Raw genomic sequence first — 20074 nt, forward strand, 5'->3', positions numbered from 1 at the left:
CTGGACGACCACATACTGTGTGGATTAGTGATAATATCTCCTCCTCCCTGACAATCAACACTGGCGTACCCAAGGGTGTGTGCTTAGCCCACTGCTCTACTCTCCATACTCATGACTGTGTGGCTAGGCATAGCTCAAATACCAACTATAAATTTGATGATGATACAACAATTGGTGGTAGAATCTCAAATGGAGATGAGAGACTGTACAGGAGTGAGATACACCAGCTAGTTGAGTGGTGTTGCAGCAACAACCTTGCACTTGAAGTCAGTGAGACCAAAAAGCTAATTCTGGACTTCAGGAAGGGTAAAATGAGGGAACATGGACCAATCCTCAACAAGACAATAGACAATAGGTGCAGGAGTAGGCCATTCGGCCCTTCTAGCCAGCACCGCTATTCACTGTGATCATGGCTGATCATACACAATCGGTACCCTGTTCCTGCCCTCTCCCCATATCCCTTGACCCCACTATCTATAAGAGCTCGATCTAACTCTCTCTTGAATGCATCCAGAGACTTGGCCTCCACTGCCTTCTGGGGCAGAGCATTCCACATATCCACCACTCTCTGGGTGAAAAAGTTTTTTCACATCTCTGTTCTAAATGGCCTACCCCTTATTCTTAAACTGTGGCCTCTGGTTCTGGACTCACCCATCAGTGGGAACATGCTTCCTGCCTCCAGTGTGTCCAATCCCTTAATAATCTTATATGTTTCAATCAGATCCCCTCTCATCCTTCTAAATTCCAGTGTATACAAGCCCAGTCACTCCAATCTTTCAACATATGACAGTCCCGCCATTCCGGGAATTAACCTTGTGAACTTACGCTGCACTCCCTCAATAGCAAGAATGTCCTTCCTCAAATTTGGAGACCAAAACTGCACACAGTACTCCAGGTGTGGTCTCACCAGGGCCCTGTACAGCTGCAGAAGGACCTCTTTACTCCTATACTCAATTCCTCTTGTTATAAAAGCCAGCATTCCATTAGTTTTCTTCACTGCCTGCTGTACCTGCATGCTTGCTTTCATTGACTGATGTACAAGAACACCTAGATCTCGTTGTACTTCCCCTTTTCCTAACTTGACTCCATTTAGATAGTAATCTGCCTTCCTGTTCTTGCCACCAAAGTGGATAACCTCACATTTATCCACATTAAACTGCATCTGCCATACATTTGCCCACTCACCCAACCTGTCCAAGTCACCCTGCGTTCTCATAACATCCTCCTGACATTTCACACTGCCACCCAGTTTTGTGTCATCAGCAAATTTGCTAATGTTACTTTTAATCCCTTCATCTAAATCATTAATGTATATTGTAAACAGCTGTGGTCCCAGCACCGAACCTTGCGGTACCCCACTGGTCACAGCCTGCCATTCCGAAAGGGACCCGTTAATCACTACTCTTTGTTTCCTGTCAGCCAGCCAATTTTCAATCCATGTCAGTACTCTGCCCCCAATACCATGTGCCCTAATTTTGCCCACTAGTCTCCTATGTGGGACTTTATCAAAAGCTTTCTGGAAGTCCAGGTACACTACATCCACTGGCTCTCCCTTGTCCATTTTCATAGTTACGTCCTCAAAAAACTCCAGAAGATTAGTCAAGCATGATTTTCCCTTCATAAATCCATGCTGACTCGGACTGATCCTTCTACTGCTATCCAAATGTGTCGTAATTTCCTCTTTTATAATTGACTCCAGCATCTTTCCCACCACTGACATCAGGCTAACCAGTCTATAATTCCCTGTTTTCTCTCTCCCTCCTTTCTTGAAAAGTGGGACAACATTAGCCACCCTCCAATCAGCAGGAACTGTCCTGAATCTATAGAACATTGGAAAATGATTACCAATGCGTCCACGATTTCTAGAGCCACCTCTTTAAGTACCCAGGGATGCAGACCATCAGGTCCCGGGGACTTAACAGCCTTCAGACTCAACAGTCTATCCAACACCGTTTCTTGCCTAATATAAATATCCTTCAGTTCATCCTTTACCCTAGTTCCTTTGGCCACTATTACATCTGGGAGATTGTGTCTTCCCTAGTGAAGACAGATCCAAAGTACCTGTTCAACTCATCTGCCATTTCCTTGTTCCCCATAATAAATTCACCTGTTTCTGTCTTCAATGGCCCAATTTTGGTCTCAACTATTTTTTTGCTATTCACATACCTAAAGAAGCTTTTATTATCCTCCTTTATATTCTTGGCTAGTTTGCCTTCGTACCTCATTTTTTCTTGGCGTATTGGCTTTTTTGTTATCTTCTGTTGCTCTTTAAAAGCTTCCCAGTCCTCCGGTTTCCTGCTCATCTTTGCTATGTTATACTTCTCTTTTATTTTTGTACTGCCCTTTACTTCCCTCGTCAGCCACGGCCGCCCCTTACTCCCCTTAGGATCTGTCTTCCTCTTTGGAATGAACTGATCCTGCTGCTTCTGCATTATTCCCAGAAATACCTGACATTTTTGTTCCACTGTCTTCCCTGCTAGGGTATTGTTCCATTGAACTTTGGCCAGCTCCTCCCTCATAGCTCCATAGTTCCCTTTGTTCAACTGTAATACTGACACATCCGATTTTTCCCTTCTCCTTCTCAAAACGGGATCTGAAGTGGAGAGAGAGAAAAATTTCAAGTTGCTGGGTGTCAAGATCTCTGAGGATCTAACCTAGTCCCAACATATCAATGCGACTACAAAGAAGGCAAAACAGTGGTTATATTTCATTAGGAGTTTGAAGAGATTTGGTTTGTCAACTAAAACACTCAAAAACTTACATAGATGTACCATGGAGAGCATTGCAACAGGCTGCATCACTGTCTGGTATTAGGGGATGGGGGAGTGTTTCTATTGCACAGGACTGTAAGAAGCTGCAGAAAGTTGTAAAATCAGTCAGCTCCATTGTAGGTACTAGCCTCTGTAGTATCCAAGACATCTTCAGGACCAGTACCTCAGAAAGACGACGTCCATTATTAATGACTCCAATTACCCAGGGCATACCCTCTTCTCATTGTTACCATCAGGTAGGAGGTGCAGAAGCCTGAAGGTGCACACTCAGCAGTTCAAGAACAGCTTCTTCCCTTTTGCCATCCAATTTCTGAATGGACATTGAACCCATAAGCACTACCTTGCTTCTTATATTGTATGCTCTTTCTGTTTTTGCACAATTTTGATCTATTCAATATACATATATATTTTACTGTAATTGATTTGTTTATTATTTTCTTTTTTATCTTTATTATCATGCATTGCATTGTACTGCTCCTGCTAAACTCACAAATTTCATGACACATGCCAGTGATAATAAACCTGATTCTAATTCTGATCCAGTGCTCCCAAAGCAGCCTCCTCTACATTGGTGTGACGCGACATAGATTGGGGGGGGGGGCACTTTGTCAACCACTTTTGCTCTGTTTGGTCTATTTTCAGAAAATTTAGAAAACATTTTGTTCTTTTGTTCATCTCACTTCCTGTCTCAATATACATATCAGCAGCTATTAGTAAATTTCTTTAACTATTAAGATTACCTATTTTGCCACCTAACTTTATAATTTTCTTTGGAAAAACCTGTCACTAAAAACAACAATAGATTGATTCACCATTCATTCCATGACTATTTGTGACTATTTTCTATTTGTAGAATTACCATTGTCTTTGGTATCAATAATTACATTTTAACAATTCTAGAACCCTTATAGATATTCTGAGAAATATGATACAGCATATAGCATTTTTCTTTCAGTTGTTTTCCCCATATCTTCATAGGTATCGTGCTCCGGAAGTTCTATTGCGTTCCTCTGTCTATAGTTCTCCAATAGATATATGGGCAACAGGCTGTATTATGGCTGAACTATACACACTGAGGCCACTCTTTCCAGGAACCAGTGAAGTGGATGAAATCTTTAAAATCTGTCAAGTGTTAGGCACTCCAAAAAAAGTAAGTAACAATTGTAAATGTGAAGGCAATAGCCTTTATCAAAGTTCAAAGTTTGTTTATTATCAAATTATATTTATGTTATACAACCTTGAGATTCTACAGGCAGTCACAAAACAAAGAAAACCAAAAGAACCCATAAAAAAGACTGCCCAATATGCAGAGAGGTGAAAAAACAAATCGTGCAAACAATATGAATACCCATTTGAAAATTTTGGCCAGGAAAGGATTGCTGTATCAGGAAAGGTTAGATAAATTGAGACCATTCTTATTGGGGTTTAATAGACACTTGGATAAGTACATGGATAAGATATGAAACAGCATGGGAAAATGGGATGTTTGGTGGAAACCATGGTTGGCATGGATGAGATGGGCTGAAGAGCCTGCTTCCACGCTGTATTACTCATAACTTTAAGAATGAGAGACAATCTTACTGATACAGATAACATTCTTAGGGTGCTGGATAAGGTAAATGCTGGGAGTGTGGGAAAATCTAGTACCAGAAGACATCTCATTTCAGTCTTAATTAGGAAGCATTTCTATTCTCAAAGCACTGTGTTTTTTGGAGTACTTTACATCAGTAAGCTGAGGAGGCAGAATCCTTGAATATTTCATAGCTGTTGTATGTAGATTTTAATGAATAAATTAATCAAAGGCTATGGAGATAGGGTAGGAAAGGTGACAAAGTTGTATCTGCTTGCTGAATGGTGGAGCAGGCACTAGGGGCCAAATGAGAGTGAAAGTGTGTCATAGAGTCATACATTTTCTGAAATAGTCACTTTGGCTAACCATATCCATCAAATATTTATCTACACTAATGTCTGAAAGTGTTCATCTAAAGCTACTTAAATGTTTTAAGAGTCCCTGCCTCCACTACACCCTCAGGTAGTGTATACAATATCTCAACTTGGTGAAAAATTCTTCTTTAAATCCCCTCTAAATATCATACCCCTTCCATTTAATCTTTGCCCTCCTGTTATAGAAACCTCACCAAGAGTTAAAGTTTCTCATTATCTACCCTTTCCATGCTGCTAATAATTTTAATTGCATCATTTAGGTTCCCCCCACCCCCCACAGTCTTCTCCACTGAGGAAAATAAACCCAGCCTAAGTGATTGTTTCTTACTGCTGAAACATCCAGGCAACATGATGATGAATCTCTTCTGTATCTGCTCTAGTGCAGTCACATTCTATCTATCATGTACCAACCAGAACTGTACATTTCACTCCAGCTGCTGTTTAATGTGTACAATAATCTTGATCTCATACTTTATTTCCTTGAGCTATTGTGCTTTATCTTATTGTGTAATTAGTAAATGTTAGACATGTCTGTGTTATGTTTAAAAAATTGAGAAGTATGATGACAAGGCAACAAACAATGTGTTGGAAGAACTCAGTAGGTCGAGCACCTGTTGTGGGAGGAAGGGAATTGTTTACATTGCAGGTCAAAAACTTGCATCAGGACCTGCTGAGTTCTTCCAGCAGATTGTTTGTTGCTCCAGGTTATAGCATCAGCAGTCTCTTGTGAGTTTGAAGGCTTTGGACAAAGCAAGTGACAGTACCTGAATACTGAGAATAAATGGTGCATCTACCTAAAACTCTGCTGAACTAGGGTTCACACTGATCTACCAGGAAGTGGAATGTTTATCCATCAAGTACTCTGTCACTTTCCAAAGTACATTGTTTCACTATCATAAGTGTGGTGAGTGAGAACAGCAGTATGAAGTTAGAATTTAAGAACCTTAGATTTTAAGACAATAAAAGGATCTCAACCACAGATGAAAGGAGATGGAAGAGAAGTTGAGTAATGTCGAACATGTGGGAATAGGTGTTAATGTCAAAATTAGGTTTATTGTCATATGCACAAATACATGTAGGCAAAGGTACAGCAGTATCACAGTCATGTAACATCATGTAAGTAGCATTCATAAGAAAACAAATTAAACACAATTTTTACAAGAAAGAACACAACTAAAACAAAGTCCATTCTACGAAAACTCAACTCTATTACACAGTCAGAGCCTGTTGTCATAGAAGTCGTACAGATGTGCACATGGAGGCATCAGTTTGGATAAAAAACAAAGTCCCCAATAATCTAACAATTTTTATTATAATCTTGCATAGTTCCTAAGTAGGATAAATAAAGTCATATTAATGTTATAGTTTATCTTCAAAAAAGTGTATCATATTAAATGTAAGCTGTCCCCCCCCCATCTTCCAGAATGACTGGCCAGAAGGTTATCAGCTTTCAGCTGCCATGAATTTCCGATTTCCACAGTGTGTGCCCATTCATCTGAAGACGCTGATACCCAATGCTAGTGACGAAGCAATACAGCTCATTAAAGAAGCACTTTATTGGGATCCTAAAAAAAGACCAAATGCTAGTCAGGTAAGTTAACAGAAGAGGACCATTCAGTAACGTTGTGTAATTTGATAATCTAAGGCTACATTTATGTAGAACTTTATCAGATGCTGAACAAATTTCTGTATGTGTACTGAGAAAGCATCTAATATATCAGTAGCACAACAATTGAGTAACATTTGTCTGGGGGGGCGGAATGTTGATTGTAGATCACATTTATTGTAATGTCATAAAAGTTTACTATAGAGGAGGCTATTCTTCTTTTCTTGAGGCTGGGACCACCTTCCAGCTTTTTGGTCTAAGGTCTTTCAAGTAGAGTATATTAGCTACTCATTTAGACACATTTATATGCATTGAGTATTTCTGCCTTCAACACTTTCCCAGGCAGAGAGTTCCAGTTTTAGGGTTTAAAAAAATAACTTTCATTAACTCCCCTCTAATTCTTCTTGCCTTTAGTCACTATACCCTGGCTATTGAACTCTCAACTAAGGGAAATACTTCCTCTCAAACTTCAGATCGCTTTATGAACCTTGATTAAATACTTCAATAGCCACCTCTGCTCAATGCCATTCTAGTTCATCTTTATGATAATCCTCCAGCCCAGGCAAAACCTGTGCAAAGCAACATAGTGGGGCAACAAGCTCCAGTAATCCAAGTTTGACCCTGACCTTTGGTGTAGACTGTGCACAATGTGACCTTTCTGTGATTATCTAGCTTTCCTCCAGGTGCTTTGGTTTCCTTCCGACTCCCACAGATGTACTGCAGGTTAAATTTACCCTAATGTCAGTGGGGTAGGAGGTAGGGATGCTGGGCAAGCAAGTTGTTCATCATGCAAGAGATTGCAAAAAAGTAGGAGGAATGCATCTGATATGAATGTTCTGATAACCAGCATTGATTCAATGCTCTGAAAGGTCACCTCCTCTGTCACTATGAAACACAAAATAAACATACCCTATTTGGCACTGTTATATTCTTCCTGTAGTGTTTAGAACTTCATGCAGTGCTTTAGCTAGCCAATGATTTATGGAGTCCCATTGTGACTTCTCTGTTCTTGTAGTCCATGCTTTAACCACTAATGTAAAGTATCTTTTTTCACCACTTTAGCTTTTTTTCCTGCTTTCTCTGCACCTTCAGTATTTAGTAGATTTGAGCTTTTAGATTTCTCTGTTTCTCCACACTGCTCAGGAATACCATATTTAATGCGCTGTAAGGCTTCACTGCTAATGTAATGGTTTCTCTGTAGCAGCAATGTTTGGGTTATGACTAGAGATAACAGGGGCTTTGGAATGCGCCATCCAATGAGAGGCATGTTGTTCTTTCTTGTGGGACTGAGGGAAGGGATTTTGTGGTATTTTGTTGGAGCAAGAAGATAGGAGTGGAGAAAGTTAGTAGACCCGACTGAGTGGACTTGGAGCGAGCATCTGAGGGTACGTGACACTTGGAGGAGGTCAATGGAGAATCAGTAGATGGAAACGTGATCTTCAACATACTGTTATGATCTGGCAACAATGAATATAGAAATGAGACAGGTTTTTTTTTAAACGAAGAAATTTAAATTTAAATTTAAATTCAGCTCAACAACCAATGAAAAGTAAACAAACAACTAACTTAACTGGAAGTTAACTGCTATATGGCAACTCAAACAGTTCTTAAAAGCGATAAATGCAAACACAGTTCTTAAAGCGATAAATGTAAAAGTCCAAGTGATTTAGAGAGTCAATTAGGAGAGACTTTCCTGAAGTAACGAATTCCTCGATGATGTGACGTTATGGCTGATCCCAGCCAAAATATGCCTTGTCCGAAGGATTTACGATGAAGGAAATAAAAACAGCTTAAAGGAACTGACCTTCCCCTTGGTGAATAACGCTGCATCCAACCCTTTCTGCTTTCACAATGCAGGGCCTATGTCGGATGCAGGTTACTACCTTCTGAACGAGGTTTCAATAAGGTCGATCCTGTATTACCGCTGACGACACCAACTTTTCTCAATCCTTCGGGTTTTCCATACTTCGATAAATTCTTCACTCTCCGACTGGACTAAACTGGCAGCATTGTGGCGAAACTGCTGGCAATAACCTTTGAGATTTAAGATAGAAAGTAAAACTCCACTTTAAAACAAAACTGCATCATGAGATGAATACGCAGCATAACGGAGTCACTAACAAATTAAACAATGAACTGATCTGTGTCACAGCAAAGCTTTCCTGTCTTATACCTGTTGAAACAGGCCATCACATGACAGTGGGAAAATTACATCATGTGACATCACACTGGTGGGAAATTACATCACCCCACCATCACAAGACCATTACATTGTGCTCACAAGATACTCATTTACATCCTGGTCATAAGATACGCACGAGGTATTTAACAGTTTCATGTGAATGGGCCCTCTTTGTTTTTATTTACTAACCTATGGTCAAATTAAGAATTATAAAGCTCAATCGTTCAGTTGCACATTGTGTACTGTTTCTTATTGCATGGTACTGATTTGTAACAGGGGAACACATCACACAGCATCCACCCAAACAAGATTTCTCAAGTTTAGCTGGGCCAGGGTCTGTCTTCCCTTAGATTAAGCCGCTAGCTGAACCTGAGGGTTACAATTGTGGGGGTATCATTCCAGGATTGATTTTGTGGGATGCTCCAGAAGACGACGAGGAAGAGTTGAGATTTCCTGCTGGGGTACTGGTGAAGCCCGAATTGCAGAAGCCCTTGGTTATACAGGCGAGCAGGATGGTAGTGATTGTCAGAAACATTTTGAAGAGGGAGGTCACTTTCAAGCAGGGGTTGCCCCTGGCGCATCTGTTCCCAGTGATGGTAATGTCTAGTGTCCCTGTGAGACAAGCTGGAGAGAAACTTTTGGAAAAAGGGAGAAAGTTGACCACTGAGTCATTCAACTTCAGAGACTTCCTGGTTCCTGCGGGTTGGAAGAGGTGGCTGGTAGAGAAGATGTTGAAGCTGGAAGGTGTCTTTTCCACTGAAGAGTTTGATATGGGTTGTTCTAAGAGCACTTGTCACACTATCCGGGTGACCAAGGACACCCCATTTAGAGAGAGTTCACGGAGACTGGCCCTGCAGAAATGGAAGACGTTCAGCAGCATTTGTGTAAGTTGAAGGAAGCTGGGATCATCACTGAGACCCAAAGCCAGTAGTGCGTCCCCAGTAGTAATGGCCCGAAAGAAGAATGGGAAGGTACCGATGTGCATAGACCATAGGACTCTGAAAAGGCGCACCAACCCTGACCAGTATATGGCCCCGAGGATCGAAGATGTGCTCGCCTGTCTGAGTGGTGCAAAGTGGTTCAGTGTGCTGAACTTGAGGAGTGGATATTACCAGATACCCATGAGTGAGGCTGGCAAAGAGAAGTCAGCATTTATATGTCCCCTGGAATTTTTCCAGTTCAAAAGGTGCCCCGGGGCATATTGGGAGCTCCTGCAACCTTCCAGTGGGTCATGGAGAAGATGGTGGGGGATGTGAACTTGCTTGTGGTATTGGTGTATCTGGATGACCTCATAGTGTTTGAATTAACCTTGGAAAAACATGAAGTGAGGCTACTGAAGGTGCTGGGCTGCCTGAAAGCTGAAGGTTTAAAACTTTCCCTGGACAGGTGCCAGTTCTGCAAAATGTCTGTTAGCTATGTTGGGCACATAGTCTCACTGATAGAGTAGTTGCAGATCCAGCTTAGATAGAGGTGGTGACCACTAGGCCAAGACTCCAGACTGTGAGCACTCTGTACTCGTTCCTCGGGTTCTGTGGTTACTATCGAAAGTTCGTGAAGGGCTACGCAAAAGTGAGTCACCTGTTGAAGCAGCTTCTGTGCGGTTACCCTTCCTTGGGGAAGATAGGGAGGGGGATAAAAGGACAGGAGGGTGGAGAGTACCTTAGCCCATTGGAGCCCTTTAGACCGAGGTGGGATGCAGAATATGAGGATTCCTTTCAGTCACTGAAGGAGCTGTTGACCCAGGTGCCAGTGCTGGCTTTTGCAGACCCCCAATTGCCCTATGTATAGCACATGGATGCCAGCCAAGAACTGCTGGGGGCGTCCTTTATCAGGATCGGGGCATCGGATTGAGAACCGTTGCATTTATCAGCTGGAGTTTGTCATCCTCCGAGGAAAAACTATCCCACACACAGGTTGGAATTTCACTCGTTGAAGTGGACAGTGGTGGATAAGCTGAGTGACTACCTCTGCAGGGCCAAATTTGATGTGAGGACAGACAACAACCCCCTAAATTATATCCTGACCTCAGCGAAACTGGATGCTACAGGCCATCGGTGGTTGGCAGCATTGTCTGCCTGTGATTTCAGCCTGAAGTACCAGTCAGGTAGGAGGAACGTTAATGCTGATGCATTATCCTGATGGGTGCATGAGGGACAGGACAGGAAAGAGAAGTGGGAGAGCGTTCTTGCTCCGGGAGTGAAGGCCATGTGTCAGTTTGCCTTTACCGTGAAGGCATAAGGAAAGGGGGGTCAGGATCGAGCTGTGGATCAATTGGGAGCTTCAGATGATACCATTCCCCTGCTTTATTGTAACCTGACTGTTCTGAAGACAAATCTGCTGCTGGAATTGAGTTCTGGGGAAGTGGCAACTGCTCAGCAAGATGACCCAGGCATCGGTATTATTTGGTCAGCGGTCGAAAAGGGAGACATGGCTCAGACAGAGAAGACAAAACGCGCGGTGGTGCCTCCATTACTGAGAGAATGGCCTTGGTTGGAGTTGCATAACTAGATCCTATACCTGGTCACGTCACCTCCAGACCGACCTCGGCATTCCCAGCTGGTTCTGCTGGAGAAGTATCAGAGGATTGTGTTGAAGTCACTTCATGATGATTCTGGACATTTGGGGGTTGCAAAGGCCTATAGATTGCTCAGAGATCAGTTTTACTGGCCCCGAATGAAGTCAGAAGTTGAAGAATACTGCAAGTTGTGCATTCGATCCATATGGCGGAAGACACTGCCTACGTAGGCAGCTCCCTTGACCCACTTGCAGAGTGTGGGACTCCTGGACCTGGTGTGTATGGATTTCCTGTCCATAGACCCTGATGCCAGCAACATGGCGAATGTCTTAGTCATCATGGACCACTACACCAGGAATACAAACACGAGGAAATCTGCAGATGCTGGAAATTTAAACAACACACACAAAATGCTGGTAGATCACAGCAGGCCAGGCAGCATCTATAAGGAGAAGCACTGTCGACGTTTTGGGCTGAGATCCTTCATCAGAACTAACTAAAAGGAAAGATAGTAAGAGATTTGAATGTAGTGGGGGGAGGGGGAAATGCGAAATGATAGAAGACCAGAGGGGGTGGGATGAAGCTAAGAACTGGAAAGGTGATTGGTGAAAGTGATACAGAGCTGGAGAAGGCAAAGGATCATGGGACTGTCAAAATGAATCCAAACTCAGGTTGGAGGAACAACACCTTATATACCGGCTGGGTAGCCTCCAACCTGATGGCATGAACATTGACTTCTCTAACTTCTGTTAATGCCCCTCCTCCCCTTCTTACCCCATCTTTGACATATTTAGTTGTTTGCCTGTTCTCTATCTCCCTCTGGTGCTTCCCCCCTCCCCCTTTCTTTTTCCAAGGCCTCCCGTCCCATGATCCTTTCCCTTCGCCAGATACTGCTACAATACAGAGATCGCCCAAAAACAAACCTTCATGAAGATCTGCTGGTTAAATTACGCGACCTCGGCTTGCTGAGGGGATCAGTCCTACAGTCCTTGGAGTTGCCTGATGCTGGTGGCCAGAGGTGGGGACATTGTAAGCAATGTGCAAGGAAGCAGAAGCAAGGCAAGTGGGCAGGGGTCCGTGCCAGGCAAAAAGCAAACATTAGCCGGCCGGCTCTCTCTCGTCCATTCTGCTCTCCAATGTCCGCTGCCTGGACAATAAATTAGACTACGTCTGACTCCAACGAAATACTCAGCAGGAGTACAGAGTCTGCTGTGTATATGTTTTTACAGAGATGTGGCTCACTGATGGAGTCCCAGGCACTGCCATTCAGCTGGACGTCTTGTTTCAAGCAGACAGAGATGCAGCTCATTCCGGTAAGACTCGCCGTGGTGGCTTGTGTGTCTACATCAATACGGAATGGTGTAAGAACTCTGTGCTGGTTTCCAGACACTGCTCATCGCTAGTGGAGTTTGTGACTGTTAGATGCAGACTATTTTATTTACCACGGGAATTCACCTCTGTCCTCATAGTTGGTGTGTACATTCCCCCCAGCGTTATTGCTAAGGAGGCTCTCTATGAACTGTATGGGGTATTAGCAAACTGCACACCCTGATGCATTGTTTATTGTTGCCGGAGATTTTAACCACGCGAACCTTAAGTTAGTGCTCCCCAAATTCCATCAGTATGTGGACTTTGCAACGAGGGGGGAGAACGCATCGGACCTGGTTTACACAAACATCCCTGACACATACCGGGTGGAGCCCCACCCCCACCTCAGTTACTCAGACCACATCTCTGTTACGCTAATCCCAGCATACAGGCCACTTGTCAGACGCTCCAGATCAGTTCAGAAGCAGGTGAAAACCTGGCCAGCAGGAGCCATCTCTGTTCTTCAAGACTGCTTTGAACACACTGACTGGCACATGTTCAGGGAGGCTGCAACCGATGGTGACTCCACCAACCTAGAGGAGTACACGGCAACAGTAACTAGCTACATCAGGAAGTGCATTGACGATGTCACTGTGTCCAAGACCATCACTACACATGCTAACCAGAAGCCATAGATGACAGCGGAGGTGCGTGCACTGCTGAGGACCCGTGACTCCACCTTCAGAGCAGGTGACAAGGCAGCCCTAACAACAGCAAGGACCAAACTGTCCCAGGTCATCAGAGAGACAAAGCGTGCACATATCCAGTGAATCCACAGCCACTTCCAGGACAGCAGTGACATGCAGCGCATGTGAAAGGACATCCAGGACATCACCAATTACAGGACAACAACACCTGACTGTGCGGGTGATGCCGCCTTCCCAGATGCACTGAACAACTTCTGTGCTCAGTTTGAGGCAGAAAGTGATGTGGCGGCGAGGGAGTCCACCCCTCCTCTAAATAACCAGGTGCTGTGTCTCACCGTGGCCGTTGTGAGAAGAACCCTGTGCAGGGTCAACCCAAGGAAGGCTGCTGGACCAGCCAACATTCCTGGTAGAGTGCTTAGAGAATGTGCAGACCAGCTAGCAGGTGTTCTCACTGACATCTTCAACATCTCCCTGAGCAGCACCATTGTTCCAACATGCTTCAAGACCACCACCATCGTCCCCATGCCGAAGAAGTCTTCAGTGTCCTGCCTAAATGACTACCATCCCATTGCACTCACATCCATCATCATGAAGTGTTTCAAGAGGCTCGTCATGAGGCACCTTAAGACCCTGCTGCCCCCCACACTGGACCCCCTGCAGTTTGTGTACCGTCCCAACTGTTCAACAGACGACACCATTGCCACCACCCTCCACCTGGCCCTAACCCACCTGGTCAAAAAAGACACATACGTTCGAATGCTGTTCATAGACGTCAGTTCAGCATTCAACACAATCATCCCTCAGAAACTGATAGGAAAGCTGAGCCTACTGGGCCTGAACACCTGCCTCTGCAACTGAATACTAGACTTCCTGACTGGGAGACCTCAGTCAGTCTGGATCAGAGGCAGCACCTCCAACACCATCAGACTGAGCATGGGCCCCCCACCCCCCCAGGGCTGTGTGCTCACTCCACTGCTGTTCACTCTGCTGACCCACGACTGTGCTGCAACACACAGCTTGAACCACATCATCAAGTTCGCCGATGAGATGACCGTGGTGGGTCTCATCAGCAAGAATGACGAGTCAGCATACAGAGAGGAGGTGCAGCGGCTAACGGACTGGTGCAGAGCCAACAACCTGTCTCTGAATGTGAACAAAACAAAAGAGATGGTTGTTGACTTCAGGAGGGCACAGAGTGACCACCAAGGTTCAGCTGGTCACTCCTTGGTAGAGATCATTAAGAGCACCAAATTTCTTGGTGTTCACCTGGCGGAGAATCTCACCTGGTCGCTCAACACCAGCTCCATAGCAAAGAAAGCCCAGCAGAGTCTTTACTTTCTGCGAAGGCTGAGGAAAGTCAATGTCCCACCCCTCCCTATCCTCATCACATTCTACAGGGTTTGTATTGAGAGCATCCTGAGCAGCTGCATCACTGCCTGGTTCAGAAATTGCAAGACCCTGCAGCGGATAGTGAGGTCAGCTGAGAAGATCATCGGGGTCTCTCTTCCCACCATTACAGACATTTACACTACACGCTGCATCCAGAATTCAAACAGCATTATGAAGGACCCCACACACTCCTCATACAAACTCTTCTCCCTTCTGCCATCTGGGAAAAGGCACCAAAGTATTTGGGCTCTCACGACCAGACTATGTAACAATTTCTTCCCCCAAGCTATCAGACTCCTCAATACCCAGAGCCTGGACTGACACCAACTTACTGCCCTCTACTATGCCTATTGTCTTGTTTATTACATTTGTATTTATTGTAATGCCTGCACTGTTTTGTGCACCTTGTGCAGTCCTGGGTAGGTCTGTAGACTAGTGTAGTTTTTTTATGTGTTGTTTTTACATAGTTCAGTGTAGTTTTTGTACTGTTTCATCTAGCACCATGGTCCTGAAAGACATACTTGTTTTTACTGTGTACTGTATCACCAGTTATGGTTGAAATGACAATAAAAAGTGACTTGACTTGACTTGAGTTAGTAGACCGCCAGACAGAGTGGACTTGGAGCAAGGGTCCATGACACTTGGAGGAGGTCGATGGGAAGCGAATGGATGGAAGTGTGAGCTCCAACATGCACATTTAACTGTTTCATGTGAATGGGCCCTTTTTCTTTTTATTTGCTTATTTACTGACCTACAGTCAGATTAAAAATTATAAAGTTCGATCAATTAATTGTATATTGTGTACTGTTGGTTATGTCATGGTACTGATTTGTAACAGGGAACACAACACCCAGCATCCACCCAAACAAGATTTCTCAAGTTTGGCCTTCTTGGAGATTGTCTTCACCTAGATTAAGCCACTATCCAAATCCGAGGGTTACACATACATTCCTCAATTGATATTCCCAAAATGCCTTGTATCATTCTTCTCCAAATTGAATTCCATTTGCTACATGTATGCCTATTTAGCTAACGTATTAATGTCTAACGGTAGCTACAACTTTCAGACCCACCAACAACACATGACCAATTTTTGTACTGTCTTAAATTACTTAATCCTAAATTTTAATCTAAATCACTTACTTTGAAGAGTCAAAGGGACTTGACACTGCAGAATTTCACTTGTAAAAAGTCTGATAGTTGTTAAAATATCAAGTATTGCCCTCTGCTATATGTCATCTGAGACAATTTTGATTCCAATTCACTTATTTTAGATCCCATCTTTTTTTCCCCCCTGATCCACGGGACTTAGACATTGCCATAGTTCAAAGCCTGCAAATGAGGCATGAATAATACCCAAGGAGGCAGAGCAAGTATCAAGTAGAAGATGAGTCATCCAGATTAGATTAGATCTAAAGATCTGATGGTTTAAGGTTCAAAGTAAAATTTATTATCATTGTCACTACATACAATGCTGAGGTACTTTTTACTGAGGGCATACTCAGCAAATCTATAGAATAGTAACTAAACAGAATCAATAAAAGATCAAGTAGAGCCGAGAAGACAACAAACCGTGCAAATGCAAATATAAATGAATAGCAGTAAATATCAAGAGCAAGAAATAACAAGATAAAGCATCATTAAAGTGAGATTATTGGTTGTGGGGAAAGTCTCATTGGATGAGTGTGGTTATCTTCTTTTGTTCAAGAGCCTGATGGTTGAGAGGCAGTAACTGTTTTAAATGTCATTCCACATCTCTGCAGATTCTAAGGAAGTAGAGGCACTGTCATATGATGGGTCTAGGACAGGTCTTCTGAGATAATGACACCCAAGAATTTAAAGTTACTGCTCCTCTCCACCTCTGCTCCTCCAATGTGAACTGGCTCATGGACCTCTGATTTCCTTCTGCTGAAATCTACAATGACCAACATGATAATAATCTGAGATCTTAATTCACATACCTAAGAAGACTTGTGGTTCTTTCAAGGTCTATCAGCCAAAAACAGATATGTAAATTTAGCTGTGGAATCAATTAAAGTATAGATTGATCAAGTAATATTGACCACTTAAAATATAAACCTTTTTTACATTTTGAAAACAATTTCTTACCCGTATATGATTATAGACAATAGACAATAGACAATAGGTGCAGAAGTAGACCATTCGGCCCCTTGAGTCTGCACCGCCATTCTGAGATCATGGCTGATCATTCTCTATCAATACCCAGTCCCTGCCTTGTCCCCATATCCCTTGATTCCCCTATCCATCAGATATCTATCCAGCTCCTTCTTGAAAGCATCCAGAGAATTGGCCTCCACCGTCTTCCGAGGCAGTGCATTCCACACCTCCACAACTCTCTGGGAGAAGAAGCTCTTCCTCAACTCTGTTTTAAATAACTGACCTCCTATTCTCAATCCATGCCCTCTGGTACTGGACTCTCCCAACATCTGGAACATATTTCCTGCCTCAATCCTATCAAATCCTTTAATTATCTTAAACGTTTCAATCAGATCCCCTCTCAATCTCCTCAATTCCAGCGTGTACAAGCCCAATCTCTCCAATCTCTCTGCGTAAGACAGCCCTGCCATCCCAGGAATCAACCTAGTGAATCTACGCTGCACTTCCTCAATTGCCAGAATGTCCTTCCTTAAACCTGGAGACCAAAACTGTACACAATATTCCAGGTGTGGTCTCACCAGGGCCCTGTACAAATGCAAAAGAACATCCTTGCTCTTGTATTCAATTCCCCTTGTAACAAAGGCCAACATTCCATTTGCCCTCTTCACTGCCTGTTGCACTTGCTCATTCACCTTCATTGACTGGTGAACTAGGACTCCTAGGTCTCTTTGCATTTCTCCCTTACCTAACTCAACACCGTTCAGACAATACTCTGCCCTCTTGTTCCAGCTTCCAAAGTGGATAACTTCACATTTATTCACATTGAATGACATCTGCCAAGTATCTGCCCACTCACTCAGCCTATCCAAGTCTCCCTGTATTCTCCTAACGTCCTCTTCGCATGTCACACTGCCACCCAGTTTAGTATCGTCAGCAAACTTGCTGATATAGTTTTCAATGCCCTCATCTAAATCATTGACATAAATCGTAAAGAGCTGTGGTCACAATACAGAGCCCTGTGGTACCCCACTAGTCACTTCCAGCCAGTCTGAGAAACACCCATTCACTGCTACCCTTTGCTTTCTATCTGGCAACCAGTTTTCTATCCATGTTGAAACCCTGCCCCCAATGCCATGAGCTCTGATTTTACTCACCAATCTCCTATGTGGCACCTTATCGAATGCCTTCTGAAAATCTAGGTACACAACATCTACTGGCTTACCCTCGTCTAACATCCTTGTTACACCCTCAAAAAACTCCAACAGATTAGTCAAGCATGATTTGCCCTTGGCAAATCCATGCTGGCTCGGCCTAATCCTATTTCTGCCATCTAGATGTGCCACTATTTCGTCCTTAATAATGGACTCAAGCATCTTCCCCACGACTGACGTTAGGCTAACAGGGCGATAGTTCTCTGTTTTCTCCTTCCCTCCCTTCTTGAAAAGTGGGACAACATTAGCCACTCTCCAACCTTCAGGAACTGATCCTGAATCTAAGGAACATTGGAAAATGATTACCAATGCATCCGCAATTTCCTGAGCCACCTCTTTTAGAACCCTCGGATGCAGACCATCTGGACCCGGGGATTTATTAGCCTTCAGTCCTACCAGTCTACTCATCACAGTTTCTTTCCTAATGTCAATCTGTCTCAATTCCTCTGATATCTTAAGACCCTGGCCCATCCATACATCTGGGAGATTGCTTGTGTCCTCCCTGGTGAAGACAGATCTAAAGTATGCATTAAATTCTGTTGCCATTTCCCTGTTTCCCATAACAATTTCTCCCAATTCATTCTTCAAGGGGCCAACATTGTTCTTAACTATCTTCTTTCTCTTCACATAGCTAACAAAGCTTTTGCTATCCCCTTTTATATTCCTGGCTAGACTGAGCTCATACCTGATTTTTTCTCTCCGTATTGCTTTTTTAGTTAATATTAGATTATATTCTTTTGTCCTTTAAGTTTACTCTATATAGCAATACAATACTTTCATATTTCTGAAATATTTAACTTTATGTACTGCCTCTGAACTAATAAAGGTTTCAGTTGCAACTATTGATTGTATTCATGTTGTTTCCACACATCTTGCAGAAAACAAGCTTGTGATAAATAATAATACTTCATCTAATTGAATATTTAAGGAAGGAAGAAAGCTTTAATTTTGTCAGCTGATTGATTATCCAACTGGTGAAGTTTTGATATTGGCTGAAAAGTAGTAAAGGAGAAAATAAAATGTTCCTTTGAGCAACATTTTCTAATTCTACAGGCATGATTCAGCAGAAGTGGCATTGATGTAATAGCATTGTTTTTTTTTAAATGGGATAGACAGCGATACACTTAATCTAATACTGATGGTGGGCAAGCTGTTGGGGGAAAAAATCTTGCAATATAAATGTAAATCATCAATTAGAAACCTACATGTTAATCATGGACATCTAGCATGATTGAGAAATGATGCCGTCTAATTTGGTTATCTACTCAAAAACTGTTGGCAATGAAGAGGGCAGTATTATAACAGTGTTCCAGAGCCCAGAAGAACAGGACTGTTTTCCCCATCTCACAGACATTATATTTGTTGCCCACATGCATATTACCCACAATGTTCTTGCTCCCAACTTGGTCTTTGCTCCTCAACTTTTTTGAATCTTTCACTGAAAGAGGCTTCGCAGTAGTGAATTTAAAGGCAACACGAGTGACAGATTCATAGATGCTGTCTGGCCTGCTGAGTTCTGCCAGCATTTTGTGTTTTTATTTATTTCCAGCAACTGCAGATTCACTTGTGTTGCCTTTGAATTCACTATTGCAAAGCCTCTCTCTCTGCTCCCAACCTACTATTTCTTTGGCCCGAAATGTCGTTACTACCTCCTCCCATAGATGCTGTCTGGCCTGCTGAGTTCTGCCAGCATTTTGTGTTTTTATTTATTTCCAGCATCTGCAGATTCACTTGTGTTGCCTTTGAATTCACCACTGCGAAGCCTCTTTCAGTGATGCCTACACTGAAGAAGTTCAGATCTTTTCTCCGACAGGAGTTCAGCGAGAGCCTCTCTCTCTGCTCCCAACCTACTATTTCTTCGGCCCTGAAACTTTTGGGCCACAAGCTAACCCAGACCCGGTATTATAGCTCTTTTATTTCCCATAATTCTCCACCTTCCTCCTAGCCCATTTCCCTCCAACCTATCACTTCCTAGCTCTCTACTTTATCCCTCCCCCCACTTCTTATCCCCCCTTGACCATCCCATGTTACTTCACTCTTGATGAAGGGTTTCAGCCCGAAACATCGTCACTACCTCCTCCCATAGATGCTGTCTGGCCTGCTGAGTTCTGCCAGCATTTTGTGTTTTTGTTTTTAGAATCAATAGTTCTCTAATCCCCATATGCATTTATTTTAGTACAATCATTCATTTAAACAGTTTGGTAAGAAGTCACCTTTCCTTAAGAATTCTCTTGAAAATTCCCATTTGAAGTGGTTCTACTGTTCCTTCTAATAGGATTTCCTTGCATGTTGATTATTTTTTTCTTATCTTTAATGAAATCCC

The 20074-nt window shown here is 43.0% G+C and overlaps 1 protein-coding gene across 7 annotated transcripts in view; it reads left to right on the forward strand.

Moving 5' to 3' along the window:
* The window catches only part of mak (male germ cell-associated kinase), a 97368-nt gene that overhangs the window by 44007 nt on the left and 33287 nt on the right, over positions 1–20074 (forward strand). For all 7 annotated transcript variants that reach the window (XR_009507116.1, XM_059945601.1, XM_059945602.1 and 4 more), the window contains 2 exons: positions 3750–3921; positions 6139–6306. Coding sequence is in view for 6 of the 7 variants with exons in the window: in XM_059945601.1 (XP_059801584.1) it covers positions 3750–3921; positions 6139–6306 (340 nt within the window). In the remaining variant the exon portion in view is untranslated. The remainder of the gene's footprint in view (positions 1–3749; positions 3922–6138; positions 6307–20074) is intronic.

This window comes from Hypanus sabinus, chromosome 20, assembly GCF_030144855.1.
Source record: "Hypanus sabinus isolate sHypSab1 chromosome 20, sHypSab1.hap1, whole genome shotgun sequence".
Lineage (NCBI taxonomy): Eukaryota > Metazoa > Chordata > Chondrichthyes > Myliobatiformes > Dasyatidae > Hypanus > Hypanus sabinus.